The 21,016-nt window shown below is 33.9% G+C and overlaps 2 protein-coding genes across 2 annotated transcripts in view; one reads left to right on the plus strand and one right to left on the minus strand.

The window, feature by feature from the left end:
* Positions 1-17,392, minus strand: part of thoc5 (THO complex subunit 5) — a 93,773-nt gene extending 76,381 nt beyond the window's left edge. The window contains exon 1 of the mRNA XM_035372280.2: positions 16,951-17,392. Coding sequence (XP_035228171.1) covers positions 16,951-17,049 — 99 coding nt within the window. The 5' untranslated portion in view covers positions 17,050-17,392. The remainder of the gene's footprint in view (positions 1-16,950) is intronic.
* Positions 17,393-18,510: 1,118 nt separating this feature from the next.
* The window catches only part of LOC118200327 (14-3-3 protein epsilon-like), a 34,942-nt gene continuing 32,436 nt past the window's right edge, over positions 18,511-21,016 (plus strand). Inside the window, exon 1 of the mRNA XM_035372282.2 lies at positions 18,511-18,763. Within this exon, the coding sequence (XP_035228173.1) occupies positions 18,700-18,763 (64 nt within the window). The 5' untranslated portion in view covers positions 18,511-18,699. The remainder of the gene's footprint in view (positions 18,764-21,016) is intronic.

Consider the following 21,016-nt stretch of genomic DNA (forward strand, 5'->3'; position numbering starts at 1 on the left):
ATATTAATTAAGGGTTTAATTAGTTTATGCGTTTGCTAGTATTTATTTTTATAAGTTAATTTGTTTAAATTTAATGCAGTTAATTTTTGGAAAACTCAAAATATGTTTTGTGGGTTCAGATCCGTGCTAAAGAGACTAGTGTTTCAAGTATTTCTGGAGTGTTATCTCAATTTAAAAACTAAAATTATTAATTTAACTAATTGAAATTTGTATACTTTTGTACAGAAATTGTGTGCCTTTCTGGCAGAATTATATTTTTTTAGCCTAGATTAATTGGTTGAGAAATTATTTACAACTAAGCATATATTTTTAGTAGAAGTGGCACAGATTTTTTGGCTTTGAAATTTAAACTTAGAAGTGCAGTTTTTTTAAGCCTCCGGAGTACATTTCCGACAGGTGATGTATGCCACCATTTCCGGAAAGGGTTATTTTCCTTGCCGAGTTTTTTTGACCTGACATTTTGAAAGGCTGGATTTAGGGCCTTTCACATACTTATTTTTTTCAAGAAGATGTAGCACCACCCATTTCTTATGCTACTATGTAAAAGTTTCCATACCCTGCATCAACGGGGTTTACGGAGTGAGAATCAGCAGGCACAACCATCTTGAAGGGTCAACTGCCTGCTTCATCAAAGGGTCCACTCCTCTCTGGAAGAGGAGCACTGATTTGTAGATGGTTCCCAGTTCCTGTGATGTAGTCGTGCAGAGAATTCGTTGCAGGGAGAGACTGCTTTTGGAATCTCTTCTAGTGGAGCAAACGTCAACAAGTCTAATGGATTCAACAGAGAAGTCTCCCTGTTTTGCTGTTAACAGCCGAGGAGCAGGCAACCTCAATTCAATAAGTACCATCTTTTAAAAAACTCTTACTACACATTCCTTTTCTTTCCTGGAGATGGTGTCAATTTGTCTCCCGTGCCGACCCACTGGTATTCACCACTGCTATTTAATTATAGTTCATAAGGATTATAAGTGAAAATGATTCATTTTCTGTACATTCTATTACACATCAAAAATATGTTAAATATTTCCTCCTTCTGAGAGATAGATAATTTTCCTTATTTCTATGCTTTATAATGAATAAATAGTGTTATTTGATTATTTTAGAATATGATTTCATTTCCTACCTACTCTCCTAACCAGGGTTGTTGCCCGTATTCTGATTTGGATATTAAATTTGAAATTTACACAATGCAGAATTTTTTTAATTAACGGATATTTTCAAGTTATGTTGTCTGAAATGATAGATTCACCAAACCATACCCTAACAAGTAGTACCATAATATTTAACCCTCAACAAGTGATGCTGCGATTTTCTGGACCTTATGCTTACGAGTATGCTTAAACGAAAATATATCTTTCTCTTGGTAGCTTAACCCCGTGCCCGCGAAGCTATTTTTGTGCGCCCACGACTGTCCGCTATACACTATATGCAATGCCAAACATCGCATTAAATGCAACTATTTTGAATTTTTTGTTACCTTTTTAATGTAGGGTATTGCTTATGATTGCAATAAAATAAAGAAATATTAAAAATGGTTATACTTTTTCACCTGCCAGCATTTCGTGTTTGTCAGAAGTGCCCAGACAGGGAAAAAGGCTAAGAACCCCTGGCTTAACCCGTATGTTTAGACTTGTTACACAGTTACCTTAATTGTGTTGCAGTGACAAATTTACTTATTGGATGTGTATTATTCTTTAAATTTGTAACAGTCCCCCCCTGCTATGACTGTTAGATAAATATATTGCTTATTTTTGCTTTTTATTTGTCCAATGCAAAAATTCGAATTATAACGTGGTGTACTGAACAGCATTGACCACACTGCAAATGTCCTCTTTAATGACTGGCTTGAAAATTTCATATGTTAAAAAAGTAAAACATTACTTAGAACAGCAAAACATTAGCTTTCATGTTCTCCGCCTTCTTGATAATGCTCCAGGACTCAGTACTGAAGCCCTCACAACACTGCACGAAAACATGGCAGAAATCTTCATTGCAGTAAGTTGCAAAAATCATCTTGGTTTTGCAATATTCATATATGCTCACCACAGAATGAGGATAAAGACTTGAACTTTCTCGAAGACATTTACTGCTTACTTATCACCTTATTTTGCCTATTAGTTGTCTGGCCTCAGCTTGTATGTGTTAAGGTTTAAATATTTAACCTCTTGCAAGATGTGATTTCTCTTTTAAATGTTAAATAAATTTGGTTTTAACTGTTAACTTCACATTTGTGATTCTTAGGCCTTTCTGATAGAGTCTAATGGCGATAAAACATCACCATATCACATAAAGCACAAACAACAATATTGCACTGTGCATTGCAGCTATACCTGCCTTGAAACCTGGTTGTGATTTCACCCATGATTTCGTAGGGAAGACACCTCTCTAGTTATAAAATCTTCTGGTCCAGAACTTACCTGAATTAAGTATGCTGCAGTTTTCCTAAAGGAAGTTTTTAAGCAACCTGAATGGATATTGTAATTTCACTGCAGTATTACGTTCATACGAATTATTCTCAAGAATATTTTGAAGATTTTCATCAGTTTGTATGTTGGTGTTGAAACTGGATGATCTTTTTTAATTATTGGATTTTTGAATGCAGGTAGGATTAAATTATTTTTTCGTATGATTGTTTTTTAGGATCCAAGTAAGCGTTTTCAAATGTTATTGGATTTCTAAGAATATCTTTGAAGTGTATTTTTTATAGAAAATATTTTTTATCGCAGGTTCTTGGTATTCACTGGAGTTGTTTTTTTTTCCTTATGGATAATGTTTACAGTACACTTTTAAAAGATAGATCGTTTATATTCTGTTAATATTCATATATTTTTTCATATATTTGTGTATTCTTAATGGTTATAGATGCATAATGTCTCCTATTCTTTTTTTACCATGGGTTAGTGATGATATTTTTGTGCTTGCAATTAGATTCATACATCTTTTGTAAATTTAATAGTTACGTCACATAACAAAACTTCAACTGATGATTTTCCAATTGAAAATATAGCAGCTACACAGGTATAGCATGTTTCAGTTAAATTACCACCTTTTTGGAAATTATTGGAATTAAATTTTTGGAATCCTGCATTAGATAGAAATCGCAGTTTTCCCTTTCCAATAGACTTTGGATTTAAAAAAAATGTAACCATCTTGTTGCTGCTGCAGATTTTGATATAATTAATTCTGTTAGCTATAATCATTTTAAAACCTCCTGCTACTGCAAAATATACTCTTAAACAAAGACTAATTGCAATACATTCTGAAAGTGAAGCGTCAAAAATTCGTACTCTTTTGCAAGGTCTTGAACTTGGCGAACAGCGCCCCTCCGAGTTGTTGACTCGCATCCCGGCAGGTGATACCGTAGACAAAACCTTGTTAAGATCTTTGTGACTTGCAAGACTCCCCCTAATAATACAGAATTTATTTTTGCTGATCTTAGTGATGATGATTTGAGCAAATTAGCTATGGTCACTGATAAGATTACCGCACTCGCATTTCACTCTTATGAGAATATGGCTATCGTGACCCCCTGAACCAAGTAAATCTGCTACAACACGTTTGGAACTTCAGGTAGCACAACTGACAAAGCAAGTTGGTAAGTTAATCTCTGCCTTCGGATGTAATTCTCATAGTGCAATTTCTGGCATTCATACTGGAACTATATGTCATACAAATGCACTAATCTCTACAAAGGGCAAACAGACAACCTTTGTTTCTATCATGTAAATTTTCGCAAGCACGCAAGGAAATGTCAATCTCCATGTTCCTTTCATAAAATGGGAAATGTCAAATCACTTGCTGGCCAAGGAGAGCAGTCGCTGGGTGAATCATATACTTTTGGGCAATCCCTTGTCAGAATTAAAATATTTAATCGATACCAGGATGGATGTGTCAGTATTACCACAAAAGTACGCCCAGTATTCTAGGTCTTCTCAGGATTTGGTTTTGTTCATTGTGAATGGAACTAAGATCACCAGGTTTGGCAATAAACGTCTTACTTTGGACTTAAGTCCAAAGAGATCCATTTGTGATGTACTTTTAGATGGTTATTTGTTGCTGCAGATATGAATCAGCCAATTTTGGGTACTGATTTCCTTAAGAAATATGAATTACTCGTTGACGTTCCTAATAGTCGCCTTATCACTTCCAAGACAGGCGCGCGGCAAATTTTTTTAGTTTGTTTCCTTTAGGCATATCTGTACATTTGGTGACTCTAAATTTGACAAATTATTAGCTGAGCATCCAGAATTCACTATTCCTTCTTATGTAACAAACAATAATCAAACATCAATAATTTTCTATTATATAGAGACTTAAGTCCCCCCCAAAGTGCTTCACCCTGCCTCTCCATAAGGCTGGTGGTGACTGGAATCCTTGCAATGGCTATTGCTGCTTAAAAAGCTGTGACTATTCCTGACTGGTATCTCGTATCACATGTTCAGGACTGGAAAAAAAAAAAAAAAAATTTTTTTTGGAAAAAAATATTTTTTATTTGGCTGCGGCACACTATCACATCCCTTTTACGTCCTTCAGAATGGGTGTTTCATGTATGCACAAGCAGTTAATCCTCTTACATGACAGCATGCTGCTTAGAGCAACTCTCTTTGGAAACGGTGGGTTTTAAAGATATTTTTTAACCAATTGTTTTGATTTTTTTTTCTGTAATGGTATCTTATAGCTATATAATCATAAATATAGAATACCAAGACATTCTGAAAAAAATTTTAATTAAAATCTAAATACAAAATATTTGACTCGTGTTGATGAAATGTTTATAAGTTCTAAAAGATGTGCCTTGCAAGCGCAATCATATTTCTCTGTTCCTTCATAGGCCGTGTAGAAATCTTGTTTGTATTTTTTCTTTTTTATATCTAAAGGCTCTTATTTTGCTTTATTTTTTTATTTTCATTCGCTTTGTCTTAGATTTTTCAATATTATCCAAAAATATTTCTCAAAATCTAATTCATCAACGGATAAGAATGATAGAGATTCAATTGCAACGTCTGCAGTTTGACTGTCCCAATTTGAATTGTCAAATTGTTCTGAGAATAATTTAATTCTTAACCTTTTAACTGTCATGCCCAAGATCACTGGTGCTCGAAAATGTCATGCCCGAGTATTAGTCGGGGTAATTTTTTTTGAGTGCATCATATTGTTATACCTGAATATAGTACAGTCAAAAGCCGTTAATCCCGACTCATTGGGACTTCGGTGATTCCAAATTATCGATTTTTCCGGATTATAGATCATCAGTTTAAATCAGGTAAGATGGCATGCAGAAATTATAAAATTAAAAATATGAAACCGTAATTTATGAAATAAAAAACAATTATGATCTAAAGGGTATCAAAATTTACAAAAAAAACTTAATATTTGTTTGTTTACTTTATTAAACATTTCTTTCAATGTAAGTTGTTTAAGTTGCTTCATTTTATGTGATAATACTTTCTCTTTAATTCTATAAACAGACATAATTTCTTGTTCAGTTACAAAGTTCCACTGCTCAAGTCCTATAATTGCTGTGTCGAGAATACCGACTAATTTGTCAACTGAAATTTTTTCGTTTTCAATAACCTCTGTGTCACTTTCTTCACTATTGGAAGCGAATTATAATGATGAGGAATTTGATTTAAATCATACCAAAGACAGAGTACATCGAGATGAAATACTACATTTAGTAAGGAATTATAAGCCAAATAAAATCATCTGCCCTGAAGATAAGGATAGTGCCGACAGATCAACTTCTAATTCATTGCACGTCGCGCAGCGTCCCCCCCACCCTCTCCGCCGCAGAGCAGCGTGAAATTGATAAACCGATTTCGGAATGGTTAGAGAAACAAATGATATGCCCTTATCCATTTTTTGCATCAATTCCACTTTTTGTTTAATGGACTTCGAAATATACTTTCGTTTTGTTTTTTGTTATACATATTATACCTTTACATATTAGTAAATATATATCGGAAATTCTATTTGACATAATTGAAAGTTCAAGCTTACTTTTATAAAATTGCTCTAACAGTCTGCAAAAAATAATAAGCCGGATCCAATTCGAAGATTAAGAACGCAATCTGCAACATTAACTGAATTAGATAATTTTAGCTTAGCTTATACCGTCCGTTATACATTAAACGCGCATGCGCACAAACATATTCGCAGCCGTAAAGGTCTTACGCGCACTTGTAAACACCTGTGCACATGCGTGAACGTGACGCATGTGCAGAAAGTTTGTAGCTTTGAGGTCCGGATTATAGATCATTCCGGATTATGGATGTCCGAATTAACGACTTTTGACTGTATTCAGCAGTCTTACATATAGTGTAGCTTTCAAAGACTTCTGCTTTGTTAGCTGGATCTGGAATAGATAGTTTGATCAAGTCTGTCATTTTTTATTGGTTTGAAGGGAAGGTTCTATTTTATGTTAGGGTTTGGTAGTGATTTTGTCTTTGTTCATTTGAGAAGTATTTTTCCAAAGATGTGCTATTTTCATTGATGAACTGGTTGCCACATAATTTATAGATATCTTTTTTGTATTCTGCAATTCTTACTGAAATTTGTTAAGAAAGTTAAGATATATATGTAACTTTCTTCCAATCAGTTCACCAATGAAAGCAGCATATTTTTCGTTAAATATTTTTGTGAGCATCCACACAATATTTGATCAGGTCAAAGCCTTTTGGCTTTCAATCTGCCGGCATAAAAGCAGCCTAAAATTAGAGAAGCGCTTGATTAATAACGAACTTTTTTTCCAACCTTCTATATATCTGGACATCAGTTTAAATTATAATAATTTTGTGGAAACCAATAAAAAGTGACAAACTGGATCAAATCATCCATTTCTAGCTAAAGCAGACAGGCCATCTGCAAAAACACCTTTACTTTTATTTATGTCTAAACATTTAAATGTATTTTACATTAAATTATTTTAATTATCTTGTATTAAACTGAAATTCAAGCATGTAATCAATTTACCAGAAATGGCATTTTTAATATTTATAACAGTTGTGAAATAATAAGTATCAAAATAACCTTATTAACTTATTTTGTGGTATATTTTGAATAGTAGGTTAAATTTCAGTGTGACTGATTACAGAATAGTTAGTTATGAATGCATGCGTAAACGTATTAGGCGCATGCGCACATGCATATTCGCAGCCGTAAAAGTCTTACGCTCACACGTAAACGCCTATGCGCATGCGTCAACACTACGCATGCGCAGAAAGTTTGTAGCTTTGAGGTCTGGATTATGGGTGTCCGAATTAAGACTTTTGACTGTATATCGGGAGACGTTTATTTTGGCATCATCTCTTTGTCAAACCCGACTGTATCTCGGGAAAAGTTAATGTGCACTCAATTCAATAGATGGCAGCACTTTACTGAAGATTTCAAAGGTTAGAGGTTAGAAGTACTTTGGTTCAAAGTGCGCAGGATCTTTTTGTTGTAAAATGGTGTCCAGTTCTTTGAAACGTTATATGGATGATTTAGATTCTTCAACCGAAGATGAAGATTTTGAAGGCATGGATACTAGTGACGCAGATGAAACTGAGAAGAGCGACATTGAAAGTAGCAGTGAATCAACGGATGGCGGTGATGATGATATAGGAAATGCGAGAGACAGGTGTGAAATAACTGCTTCTGGCCGATCAGGGCCCACATGGTTCCCTTTTACAGGTACTCCAGGTGTAGCTTTTCCAGTAAACATAAACTCCACTCCTTTAGATATTTTAGAAATGTTTCTGGATTCAAATCTAATGGATATAATTGTCAATGAAACAAACAACTATGCAGAACAAGAAAAAAAAGCAAACCGGGGAAAGATATCAAGGTGCTCCCACAGTAAAAAATGGATCCCTACAAATGACAGAGAAATGAAGCTTTCTTTGGGCTAATAATTCTTCAAGGTATTGTCGGAAAACCAAATCAGGCTATGTACTGGTCTCATCGAAGGATTTTGCATACTCCAGTTTACTCAAAAGTAATGCCCGTAAATCGTTTTATTTTGCTTTTTCGATATTTACATTTTAGTAATAATGAAGCTGGAAAAAAAAAAAAAAAACAGATTTTTTTCCAAATCCAAAACTTTGGAAGCTGTATAATGTGATAGAAAATTTACGGGAAAAATTTTGTAATTTTTACATACCGGAAAGTGATTTATTGGTTGATGAAAGCTTGATGCCTTATAAAGGAAGGTTATCTTGGAAACAATATATCAAACGTGCACGATTTGGAATCAAATTTTTTTATGCTTTGTGAGGTGGAAACAGGGTATATTTGTGACTTCATTATCTATACAGGAAATAGTACTGTCTTCAATCAATTGTATACAAATTATGGACTTTCTACAAAAGTCGTCATGCACCTATTGCATCGCTTTCTTGGAAATGGTTATTATGTGACTGTAGATAACTATTACATGTCACCCAAGCTTGCAGATTTACTTATAGCACAAAAAATAAGATATTTATGGCACAGTAAGGATAAACAGACGAGATTTATCTACAGAATTCACTAAAAGAAAATTACAAAAATGTCAGGTACAACTCTAATATACGCCCTAATTTCACCAAATGTGGCGATATGTGGTCTGCACTGGTTTTTGGCGCGATTGCGTGTTCTATGGCAACCCTGTTGACGTTGAAGAATCTTTCGCTGGAGCTTGTTGGTTCGCCTCTGTGTCTGAGAAGATGGGAGGGAAAGATAAAATGGTAGTTGTTGAATTGAAGTTCGGCAAAAGGAAATATGATTGTGGCTATTCTGTTGAGGGGTAGTGGGTATTTGGAACTGTGGAAAGAGGGTCTGGGAGATTATTTTTAATGGCAGTGCATGATAGAAGTAGGGATTTGTAATTTTATTTATTTGTGAACCATAGTATAAATTTTCTGGATAGTGTGTCTGGCTGTCATGTAAATACGATATTGATTACGTGGCGGCACATTAAAGGCGCTATGAAATTTATATTTCTGCTATTCGAAAACGCATTAATTCATGGTAAGTGCATTTTATTTTATCCTTGTTCTTATTTTGTAGAATGTTATGTCCATTGGTTCTTTAGTATGGATTTCTGTCGTTATTATTGTTTTTTAAATTTTTTGAAATTTATTTTAGTTTATTTTGTTGTTTAGTGTCTAGACTGTACAATTCATAGATGTTTTTTAAAGTTGAAACAGAACGCTGTGTACATGGTATTATTTGAAATTTATTGTTGTTATGTTATTTTATTAAAGCGAGGAGTGCGTAGATCGTAGATTCCTTCCTTGCCTAAATTCTGCAATTCGTAGAAATTTTTTTAAGTTTAAGCAGGATGCTGTGTACATGGTATTTGAAATTTGTTGTTGTTATGTTAATTTATTAAAGCGAGGTCTGCGTAGTTTGTAGATTCGTTCGTTGCCTACATTGTGCAATTCGTAGATGTTTTTTTAAGTTAAAACATGTCGCTGTGTGATTCTTGTCAAATATTTTTGGTTAGAAACTTTACGTTTCTGCTATCTAAATTTTTTGTTTTTGTTTCGGATTTTTAGCTAAATTGTGTGTTCAAAATGTAGTTTTTCATGCGCGAAAACCGCGTTTTTGGAGACATTTTAGGCTAAAAGTTCAAAATGTAGACAAAAAATTTAGATAGTAATATGGCAGCGTGAAGTTTCTCACCAAAAATATTTGGCGACTTGAGGGCGCATATCAGAGTAGTTCCAAATGTCAAATCATAGCTTTTCAAAGAGGTAAGATTTTGGTTATAAGGTGGAAAGATAAGAAGGATGTGTGTTTGATGAGCAGTATTCATGATACTTCCATGGTCAGCTTCAAAAATAAAAAAAAAAAAATTAAGATATACTCAAGCCGATTATTGTTTCTGACTACAATCTAACTATGGGTGGTGTAGATCGCTATGATCAGGAAATATCCTTTCATCCAACAATCCGAAAACATCAGAAAAAATATTATAAAAAGATATTTGGCTAATCTTTAGAATATGGTAATAGGTAGTTTGGCGACATTTTGGTATGGCGATAAAGGTTACTAGCTAGGACTTTAGCAATAATCTGAGAAGTACACAGTTTGAATCACAGATTATTTTGTCTCAGAGAAATGAGAGATCATGAGACATGTAATGTGACATTTTCCAGAAAATTCCGATCGTGATTTTAGCTACTAAGCACTTAGAAACAATTTTGCAGCTTAAGTGCAGAATCGCCCACTTATTTGTTTGGCACTTTTTAAGTGAAAATAGGTCTATGTGTACATAGATAAAGTCAAGAGTGTGCACAATGCCATTTTTGTGCAATTCTGGGATGTTTTTTTTACGTGAAAATAGGTCGACGTGTACATGGATGCTGCGCATGTGCAATTCTTAAAAATGCGGCACGCAGTTTGTGATTCTGCACTTTCTCCCAAGTTTGCACTTAATCTTCGTCATGATTAAGCATTTTTGTTCCATAAAAGTTCTAGTATAAGCGTAATTCGACTAGCAGATTGTTGGAAAAAATGTTGAGTAAAAAAAAAAAAATCCATGCCTTTACTTCGTGAAAACAAAATGACGTCCAAAAAAAAAACTAGCAGGTTGCTGTAGCAGGGTTGGGTCGCCAAATTTTTGGCAAAAAATTGCCAAGTTACCATAATGTAAAGATTCAACAGATATTTTTACATTTACTAGACAAGGTACTCTGGAACTCATATTTGCTCTAAAAATGTAGTTGGGAAACATATTACATTTTTAGAATTTCGAATCCAAGTTGTAAAAGAGCTTTTACATAAATATGATGATGCAGCTTCTGGACAAAAGAATGTTGATAGACCAACTACAATAGATAACCCTGCCCGTCTTACTGAACGAAATTTTATATCCCATATTCCTCCTACTCCTGCGAAACATGAGCCTACAAGACAGTGCAAAGTGTGTTGTTCGAAAAAGGATAAAAATGGGAAAAAGATAAGGAAGGAAACATGATTCTTGTGTAGTGATTGTGGAGTTGGTTTGTGCTTGGAAAAGTGCTTCCAGTTGTATTACACAAGACTGAATTACTGAACTACTAATAGGTATTCACTTTTATTTATTTTTTCTCCATTTATTTATTCTTTAGAAAATTAATTTTTTCCCATTTTTAGAAAATAATGCTCCACTAGAAGCGAACTTTTACAAAACTTTAAAAATGTTATCCATGTACTTCAAAATATCAATTTTTTAACTACTAAGTACAGTCAAAAGTCGTTAATCCGGACTCGTCGGGACTTCGGCGATTACGGATTATCGATTTTTCCGGATTATAGATCATCAGTTTAAATCTCGTAAGATGGCATGCAGAAATTCTAAAATTAAAAATGTGAAACCGTAATTTATGAAATAAAGAACAATTATGATCTAAAGGGTATCAAAATTTGCAAAAAGAAAAAGCTTAATATTTATTTGTTTACTTTATTAAACATTTCTTTCAATGTAAGTTGTTTAAGTTTTGCTTCGTTTCATGCGATAATACTTTCTATTTAATTCTATTAAACAGACATAATTTCTTGTTCAGTTACAAAGTTCCGCCGTTCAAGTCCTATAATTGCTGTGTTAAGAACACCGACTAATTTGTCAATCGAAATTTTTTTGTTTTCAATAACCTCTGTCACTTTTCTTCGCTATCGGAAGCGAATTATAATGACGAGGAACTTATTTTAAATCATATCAAAGACGGAGCATATCGAGATGAAATACTACATTTGGTAAGGAATTATAAGCCAAATAAAATAAAAACATCTGCTCTGAAGATAACGATAGTGCTGACAAATCAACTTCCAATTCATTAGGCGCCCGCCGCGGAGCAGCGTGAAATTGATAAACAGATTTCGGATTTCAAAACATACTTTCGCTTTAGATCCTTTACATATTAACAAATATATATCGGAAATTCTATTTGATATAATCGAAAGTTTAAGCTTACTTTTATAAAATTGCTCTTACAGTCTGCAAAAAATAATAAGCCGGATGCAATTCGAAAATTAAGGAACAACGCAATCATCAACATTAACTGAAATAGATAATTAGATAATTTTAGCTTATACGTCCATTATACATAAAATGCGCACGCGAAAACGTATTCTGCACTTGCGCACACTCATATGCGCAGTCGTAAAAGGTCTTACGCGCACGCGTGAACGCCTCTGCGCATGTGTCAACGTTGCGCATGCGCAGAAAGTTTTTAGTTTTGATGTCCGGATTATAGATCATTCCGAATTATGGGTGTCCGAATTAACGACTTTTGACTGTATATTTTATTTTGTACTAAACATTTGAGTTTTGCAATAAAAAAATTTGACAATTTGTGTACCCAAATCATCAAAATAACTTGACAGTTAAAGGGTTAATGAAAGTTCATAGATGACTTTCTTTGCCTTTTTAATTTGTTCGTCATCCAAGAAAATTCGGTGTTTCGGATCTCCATATGTTGAACCCAGCTAGATCTCATTGTCTAGCAAACTAGTTTCTCTTTTCTTCATTTAAGAAATGATTTCTTCTGCAATAAACCCTCCATTTCAGAAAGAACAAACATCCCATTCTCGCCTCCTGTCAATTCTTTTGACTGCAGCTTTTTTGTGGCTATATACGGTACAGAAAGAAGAGTTTCCAATTCTGCAAGATCATTCCACGGTCTTTCTGTTAGTCAAACATTAGCGTTATCTACATCTTCTGAAAAAGTTCTTAATTCTAAAGAAAACCTCTTTATCATCAAATATGTACTTCCTTATCGCACTGCTTGATCAATAATTGTTCCTTTTCCTGCTCGCTTCCTAAGAATGGCATCAATTTTGGGAGTTCTTGATGCTATTGCTGCTTACCTGAATTTACCAGTGAGATTTGTAACTAAATGAATCAGTTTAATCACTAATAGCAAATATCACATCCATCCTCCTCCCTTATATTATTTATAAATAGGTTAATAAAATAGAAAATAACTATTTATTAATGTATACAGTCTGTAAATAAAAATAATAACTCAGCTTGTCATTAATTTTATTCAATTCATTTTAATTTCATTTCAAATTCAAACTGTCTATGGAGTCAGACTGTTTTTAGCGACTCCAGCTCCGACTCCTATTACCCCAAATTCTGCCCGACTCCAACTCCAAAGCCCTGCTTTACATCTTCTGCTCCTACATCTAAACGAATCACCACAATCCGAAAGTACTTTACAGACACAAGGTCAACAATGTACATGTTCAAATAAGGTAACTGTAGTTGACACGGAGTGCCATCTAGCGATTTAAAAAATTTCTAAAAGAACGTGTATGCTTGAGAGTGCATATATGCCATATCCATCTGGAAGATCAATGCAAGCAGTGATCATGGCTGCTAGCGACATAAGGGACTGATGCATGTATGACACACCCATCTGGCAGAATTTTTAGTTCAGGAACATGCCATCGCGAAGGGGTTAACTCACAGGACTGTCTAAAACAGCTGTGACTACCCTATTTAGATTATGTCGAGTTCCTTAATACTTAGTTTGGTTTGCAAAATGCAGGCTAAATGTTCCAGAAATTTATTCATCAGATATTTTCTGGCTTAGACTTTTTTCTTACTTACACTGATGATTTGCTTGTGGTTTCAACAAAAGAAGACGAACACAACAGCCAACTCTGTTTAATTTTTGACAGATTCTTAAAATACGTGTTCAAACTGAATCCTTCTAAACTTATTCTGGGAAAGACATCAGTATCATTTCTTGGCTGTTTAATCACCCCTTCAGGTGTTTAGTCTCTTCTTGACAAAATTGCTAACTTCTAACTTCCCAAAACCTGCAATAATGTCTGAATTCAAAAAGATTTTCAGCAATGTTGAATTTTTGTCATGACTTTTGCCTAAGGCAGCTATTACCCAAGCTCTGCTTCATTCTCTTTAAAAAGATTCTAAGAAGGATGATAAATGTCCTGTTCCTTGGACAGCAGAAATGATTGCGGCCTTAAAAAAAATGTAAAACTGATTTAACAAATTCAGTGACAGTTAGCTATCATGTCCTACATGAATAGTTGTCATTGATGATTGATGCCTCAGATGTAACTGCGGGAGCTGTTTAGCACTTAATGATGTGATAATGGCCTTCAATCACTGGCTTTTTTCTCCTGAAAATTGACTCCAAAACTAAGTATAGCATATAAGATAGAGAATTACTGAGCACAGAAGATAGCGACATTTTCAACATAATCTTGAGGACAAGTTTTGACAATATATACAGATCATCGCCATCAAATATTTTTTCAAGAAAAGATTAGATTCTGCATCACCCAGGCAGCTTAGGCATATGAACTAAATTGCCCAATTCAGTACTGACATACAATATGCTTCTAGACCAGAAAATATTGCAACAGTTATATCAACATGAATTATTGTTATCAGTAAGCTGGATAACAAGTTTTGCACAGATTGCTCAATTTCAACATAATGATTGTGAACTGAATCATCTGTTATCCACTGAAAGTAGCATTAAAACAACAAAAGATGGAATTATCTCCTGGGCTAAACATACACTGTCACATAAGTGGTGACAGGATACTTTACTTTGTTCCCAGCCAGCTCTGGAGAGCAGCATTTGATTCACTACATGGACTTTCTCATCCAAGAATAAATATAACCAACCAAAAGCCTGATTCTTTCACATTTTGTTTGGCCTTCTGTGTTGAAGGATTGCGTTGCCTGGACTTGTGCTCACATTATGATATGGCATTGGCTCACGTATGCTAATGAACGCGTCCAAATCGTGCCGCATATGCCACAATTTGGACATGTTCTGGTTCTGAAATATGGGGCTTATTTTTATATTCTCTATCTTCAAACATTACTATTTGCATCTTTATAAACAAAATTAGTATAATACTGAAATTTTAATAGTTTTTTTATTAATTTTAAAAAACATACTTATGCATGCTAGTTTCACATGACCCGTATTACGAGATGGATTTCGTATCCGATGGAAATTGAGGGTTCCGTAGGTGGAGGATTAAATAGTTAACCTCTTGCAAGATTTGATTTTCTTTTCAAATGTTAAATAATGTTGGTTTTAACTGTTACCTGAAGTTTTTGTGATTCTTAGGCCTTTCTGACGGAGACCAAATAGTGATGAAAACATCACCATACAGATGCTGAGGTTTTATTCCTTCCACTAAACACCACTTTCAAGGATCAAGAAATCATAAAAACATTCAAAGCCTACTATGTTAGGCTGCATCACCACACTAGTAATGTCCAAACAATGGCTCATGGTCACCTACTATCCTTCTTTAAGCAGACACCAGTCACAACATCAACACGAGACAAAAATTTACTCTAATCCTGACGTAAAAAGCAACCATGAAAAGGTGCAATTACATGCCCCTTCAGGGGTACTGCATTTGTGTCTACCCACTCGTGCGTTATAGCCTTTGCTCTGAGCCGTTTCTGCGAGACAGATTAGGATTAGATGCCTGCTTTAATAAAAGCCCCGTTTCCTGCTGGCACCACTTCCCATCTGCATAAACAATGAATCATCCATCCAGTCATACAGTCGGCTGTTGTCAGTCATCAGTTCAATTGAAAAACCTTTGCAGTAGCTTCTATTCTATTCTTCTATTCTATTAGCTTATTCTATTATTATTTGTAATTTTGCAGTAACTTCTATTGATTTTTGCAAATTTGTAATTATTTCTTAGATTTTCTGGTTTGTGTGTTAACATGAGGGACGTGTCACATCAGTGAGAAAGAAAATCTACCACTATGCAATGAATAAGAGCTGCTATTCATTGGGTAGTGGTAGATTTATGCAATTCTGGGATGTTTTTTTTAAGTGAAAATAGGTCGACGTGGACAAACATTGGGAAAAGATGCTTCGGTAGCAGTACCAAAGCACTCAAATTTCAAATATCATCACAAAACTATTGATACGGATTTGAATGGTAAATATCACTTAGGTCTGTTTTTATGCAGACATAAAGTTCAACAAAGCAGTCTTTTTACCAGTAAAAATTTCATGAATATAATTTTTAGTAATAAAAGTTTTCTGACAGGCAGATAGGAAATTTAATTAAAATGAATCAGCTAGTAGTTGTAGGAAACATGAAATGGAGAGATGCAAAATTTCTTGAAGTCTTTGATGCACACAGCAAAGGGGCAATGGAATAAAAATACACATGAAGTGTAATACAATTTATATAATAAATATACACAATATATACAGGTGCAATCACAATACAGATTAATATGCAGCATTGTGATGAATTGTGCGAATTGTGAATTTTCAATAGTAGATCATAGTCAAAACTAACGGAGCAATAGCAGCATAATTAGAGTTCATAATTTTCCTGAAGAAGTTATCAGAACTTTCAAGAATTTGGTTGCAGTTTGTTTATATATGATTTCATACCACTAAATGCTGCACTTTTTTAATGTAAATGTTAAGAATTTATATTTCAGCTAAAGTGCAGAATCGCCCAATTATTTGTTTGGTGCTTTTTACAAGAGTAAGAAGAATTGGATTTTTGTCAATTTTCTTTTACTTTTAAAGCGAAAATAGGTCAATGTGTACATGGATACCGAGTATGTGCAATTCTTAAAAACGCGCCAAGCAGTGGGCGATTCTGCACTTTCCCCCCAAGAAAACAACCCAGAATTGCACAAAAATGGCATTGAGCACTCCCATGACTTTATCCATGTACACATCGACCTATTTTCATTCAATTTTCAAGTCAAAGAAAATTGACAAAAATCCAATTCCTCTTACTCGTGTAAAAAGCGCGGAACAAATAAGTGGGCGATTCTGCACTTTAGCCGAAATTTTCAATATGAAGAGTTGGATGAAACATTTGCAAAAAATACAAAGGCTAATTGGCAATGAAATATTATATCACATTAGATACATTAATTTAATGCAAATGGTATACTTTGTAAAATATAACAGAAGAAAATAAACAAATATATATATATATTCATAAATGTCTACTTACAGGGGCTAAGGATAGAACATTCGGTCTTGAATGATGTGTTTTAACACGCTTTACTTTCTTTTCGCGCGACACCGAATCTGACTTCTCTTTTTTATTCATATCGTCAACTACTGGAATTCCAATCTATATGTTATTGAAATGAAATACGCTACACAATTCTTCTTTCGCACGTTTTACTACATACCGCTCATCACTCAAACAAAAATTAATTTCGAATTGTAAACATGTAGCTGGATACTATGAAAGCCCTTTATCGCTATATTGGCTGCAGTTTCGAAAAGAAAACAAAAATCATTAAAATGGACCGAATGAAATATACAAATATTTTACATTAATTATTTTCATTACATTACGTCTAAAAAGTATAATATTGTGAATAATATAATAATGTAAAGACACACACAAAAAGCTCTACTAAATGAAATTTCTATCACCCAAACTTTTGGCGATGTTTGGCGCAAAGAATAAAATCTGGCAAACTGTTCATCACTTCACTTCACTCAATGCCCTAGATCAGCAAGGTCCGTAGAAAGACGCTAGATCAGGGGTTCTCAAGGAGGTTAGAATAAAGGAGGCTAATCTAACCTCCTTGGGGGTTCCAAACCTTATGCCCGCGGGCACTATGCCGCCCGCCGATCGTTTAACGTGTGCCTGCCGCTGTGTGATCACAATAAAAATGTTTTAGCTTTCAATAAAAACCTATGTGAAAGTTTTCTTATTTTTAATGAAGTCTTATTTTTATTGCGTCCAAAACAGATATCAGCACAAAGCGAAACGCGACCGATTTCTTTTTTCTTTTCTTTTTTTTATGTGCATGTATTAACTCTATCCAAGTTTGAAAAAGTAAATGGTGCCGCCGTACAACAGATATTCTAGAATAACAAAGAGGTTGGGAACCCCTACATTAAATTCATCAACCAAAATCCTTAACCTGCCTACAAAAGCGAAAAATGGTAAGCCCAATGTATGGGTTACTTTGATTACTATTTATTGCTTACTTGACTCCAAAGTGCACATTTCTGTGGCTTCGATGTTTTCAATCTCACAATTTTGTACCAATAAGAGCAGGTTTAAGAAAACGTATGATAGCTTTACGCTGTGTGAATGTAAAACTGTTCAAGAAATTTCATGATTAGATATTCATGCTTTCGTTTTACAAATATGAAATTTAATGAATTTCTCTTTATTATTATTCAAACAACATTATAGCAAATTAAAAATTTTTAGTTACACAAATATTTATTTATTTTTTTGTTTGTAAATTGTCCACATCAGCAGCGCATTGTCACTTACTTAACAGTTGACATAGGTTTATTTTCTAAACAACTGATATAACTTAAATGTGTATTTTATTTCTGAATTCAATATTCAATATACAGTTAAAATTATCCAAAAAGTTAACTTAATTCGTTAACTTAAAAAAAATGTTTAGATTGAGAATTTTTTCTGTTTTTGATTTCGTAATAAATGGCAATCTCACCATTATTTCCTTTTCTACCGTTATGCGCATTATTACAATAAATGTATTCTGTGCGCACTACTTTCATTCCCGGAGTAAGCCGGTTCTAGTTTTACAGATTCGGCCATCTTTGCGGCGGGAACTAGCGTTAAAGTATTGTAGCGTGGGTAGGGCGGAGTCTTGTAATTGTATTGACTGGTGGCTCTTGCTTTAAATTGGATTGTTTCTTCCTGTCGCATTCGTGTTCTTGAAATTTTAGTACTGAATTATAGTTTGCTAAAGGATTTCAAATGGCTGACAGAGAAGATAACGTGTATAAAGCTAAACTGGCAGAACAGGCCGAACGATATGATGGTGAGCGCCATTCACATTTTTTAACCCTTGCGATGAGTTATCACGCGATTTCCTTATCGTTAAAAATAATCGAAACTATTTTACTTTACGAAACTTATGTTAGCTTATGTAAAATGAGTATTCCTGAGCTCTAGATGTGTTTTATAGTTATTTCCTTCCTTCTAATAATGTATTTCTCTGAAGATCAAAAGAGCTATAATAATAGTAATTATTAGGGCGCAGTGTGTTTAAAATTTTATAAAATACTGAGCTATGTGTAATTTTTTTCACATCTTCATCTAAATGCAGTGCATGAGTCATAGTGACTTTTTTTAGACTCGATTTATTTGCTTTCGGAATAGTGTAATTGATAAGCTATTATGTGCGTTAATGTTTGATGTAATATGAGCAACGTGAAATATATCTTATTAATAAACACTTCTACAGCCATTAAGTTATGCGGGATGATTCATAGGCATTTAATTAAATTAAATTAAATTACGTAAAATTAAGGCAGTTGACACGTGTGTGTAACGCTGTCATTCACATTCCGCTGCGTTTCTTTTTTTGTTAAATAAATCGATAGTATTAAATATTACATCTAGGGCTTATGTTTTTTCCGATAATTCAAACATACTGTAATAATATGCCCCCCCCCCAAAAAAAAAGGTGCAGGAGGTCTACTTAATTTCAAGTGCATTGGCCGATTAGGTTCCATATCGCGTGCTAATCATACAAATTCCGATGGGGTCAATTTATTCGAAATTTTTAAGGAAATCAAAATTGGATGGATGTATTTTTGATATTGAAAGAATCATTTAATGAGTGTAGAAATATATTGCTATAATTTAAAACATTCAGATTTGAATCTCGTGTAATTTTGAAATGTTTCTCGGCATTTCCACTTGAGTACACAAGTGTGATCTGATTTTTAATTTTTAACAATCCAACCCTCCCTCCCTCACCTCGAAACTGTGGTAACATTATAAAAATGTTTAGTATATTCAGTATTGAATCTTTCACTAAACTTCTTTTATAAAACGTTTTTGAAACAAAATCAAATGTTAACACTTTCTGAGAGGTTTGGATTGGATTTATTGGATATTAGCAGAGCACACCCACTGTTATCTGCCAAATGAGAATTGTGGATGTTGTGGGCAAACATGTAAAGTTAACCAAATAATATATTTTTATTAAACATATTAAGTTTTTCACTAATTTCTAAAATGACATTTCTTCATCATGCAAGTGTTTTTATTTCATGGGCAGATGTTGTTCTGTCATATACAGATTTGCTTTATATTTATAGATAGTATATTGACATAATTGCCAGCATTGTGAGCTAATCATAATGTCATCTGTATTCGTATAAATTCGGTAGCTTCATAAAAAGTTACTTTTTTGTATATTACACGAGTCTGAAAGATTCTAAAACCAGCAGCAAACTCAAGTATATTTGGCTTAGAAAAGGCAATCAATTTAGTTAACTCTAGTTTTGAGTTGTCATATGAAGTGCAAGATCATATTTTTTATTGTGTGCCATCCAGATGGGAAAGTGGTTAGTGACTCGGATTGCTGCACTGGAGAAGGCATAGATGTAATTTGTCCGTACTGACAGTCACTTCTGATGTAACATCTTCTGTTACCTTCAACTTATTGCATAATGGTGGTGCCCTACCTATTGGGTGTCTCCATAATAAAGAAACCACCACTTCTGGCCTCAGTATTGACCAACATCAATTTGCGTAGTGCTCGCCGTTGGAGGGGGAGGGAAATTTATTGTGTAAAAGATTAAATTTTATTTAAAATATGTTCTATTCAAAAGTTTCTAAATTATTCAAATGTGGTCTTAGTTTTAATAGTAAATAAGTTATAAAAGATATGACATCTGAGTACTGCAAGATTAATTGTAATAAATAATGGCTAAAGTGCAGAATCATCCACTTATTTGTTTGGCACTTTTTACAAGAGTAAGAAGAATTTGATTTTTGTCAATTTTCTTTGACTTCTTAAGTGAAAATAGGTCAATGTGTACATGGATAAAGTCAAGGGTGTGCACAATGCCATTTTTGTGCAATTCTGGGATTTTTTCTAAGTGAAAATAGGTCGATGTGTACATGGATACAGAGTATGCAATTCTTAAAAACGCACCAAGCAATGGGCGATTCTGATAATATAAACTGGATAGAATACTGAATGTAGTTTAAATTGCCAGCTTTCAAGTGCTAAATGTAATGCATAATTTGGGGAATAAAAGATGTAAAGCAAATGCAT

Source organism: Stegodyphus dumicola, chromosome 5 (genome assembly GCF_044657685.1).
Source record: "Stegodyphus dumicola isolate Sdum_Otavi_A_Nest chromosome 5, ASM4465768v1".
In the NCBI taxonomy this organism is placed as follows: domain Eukaryota; kingdom Metazoa; phylum Arthropoda; class Arachnida; order Araneae; family Eresidae; genus Stegodyphus; species Stegodyphus dumicola.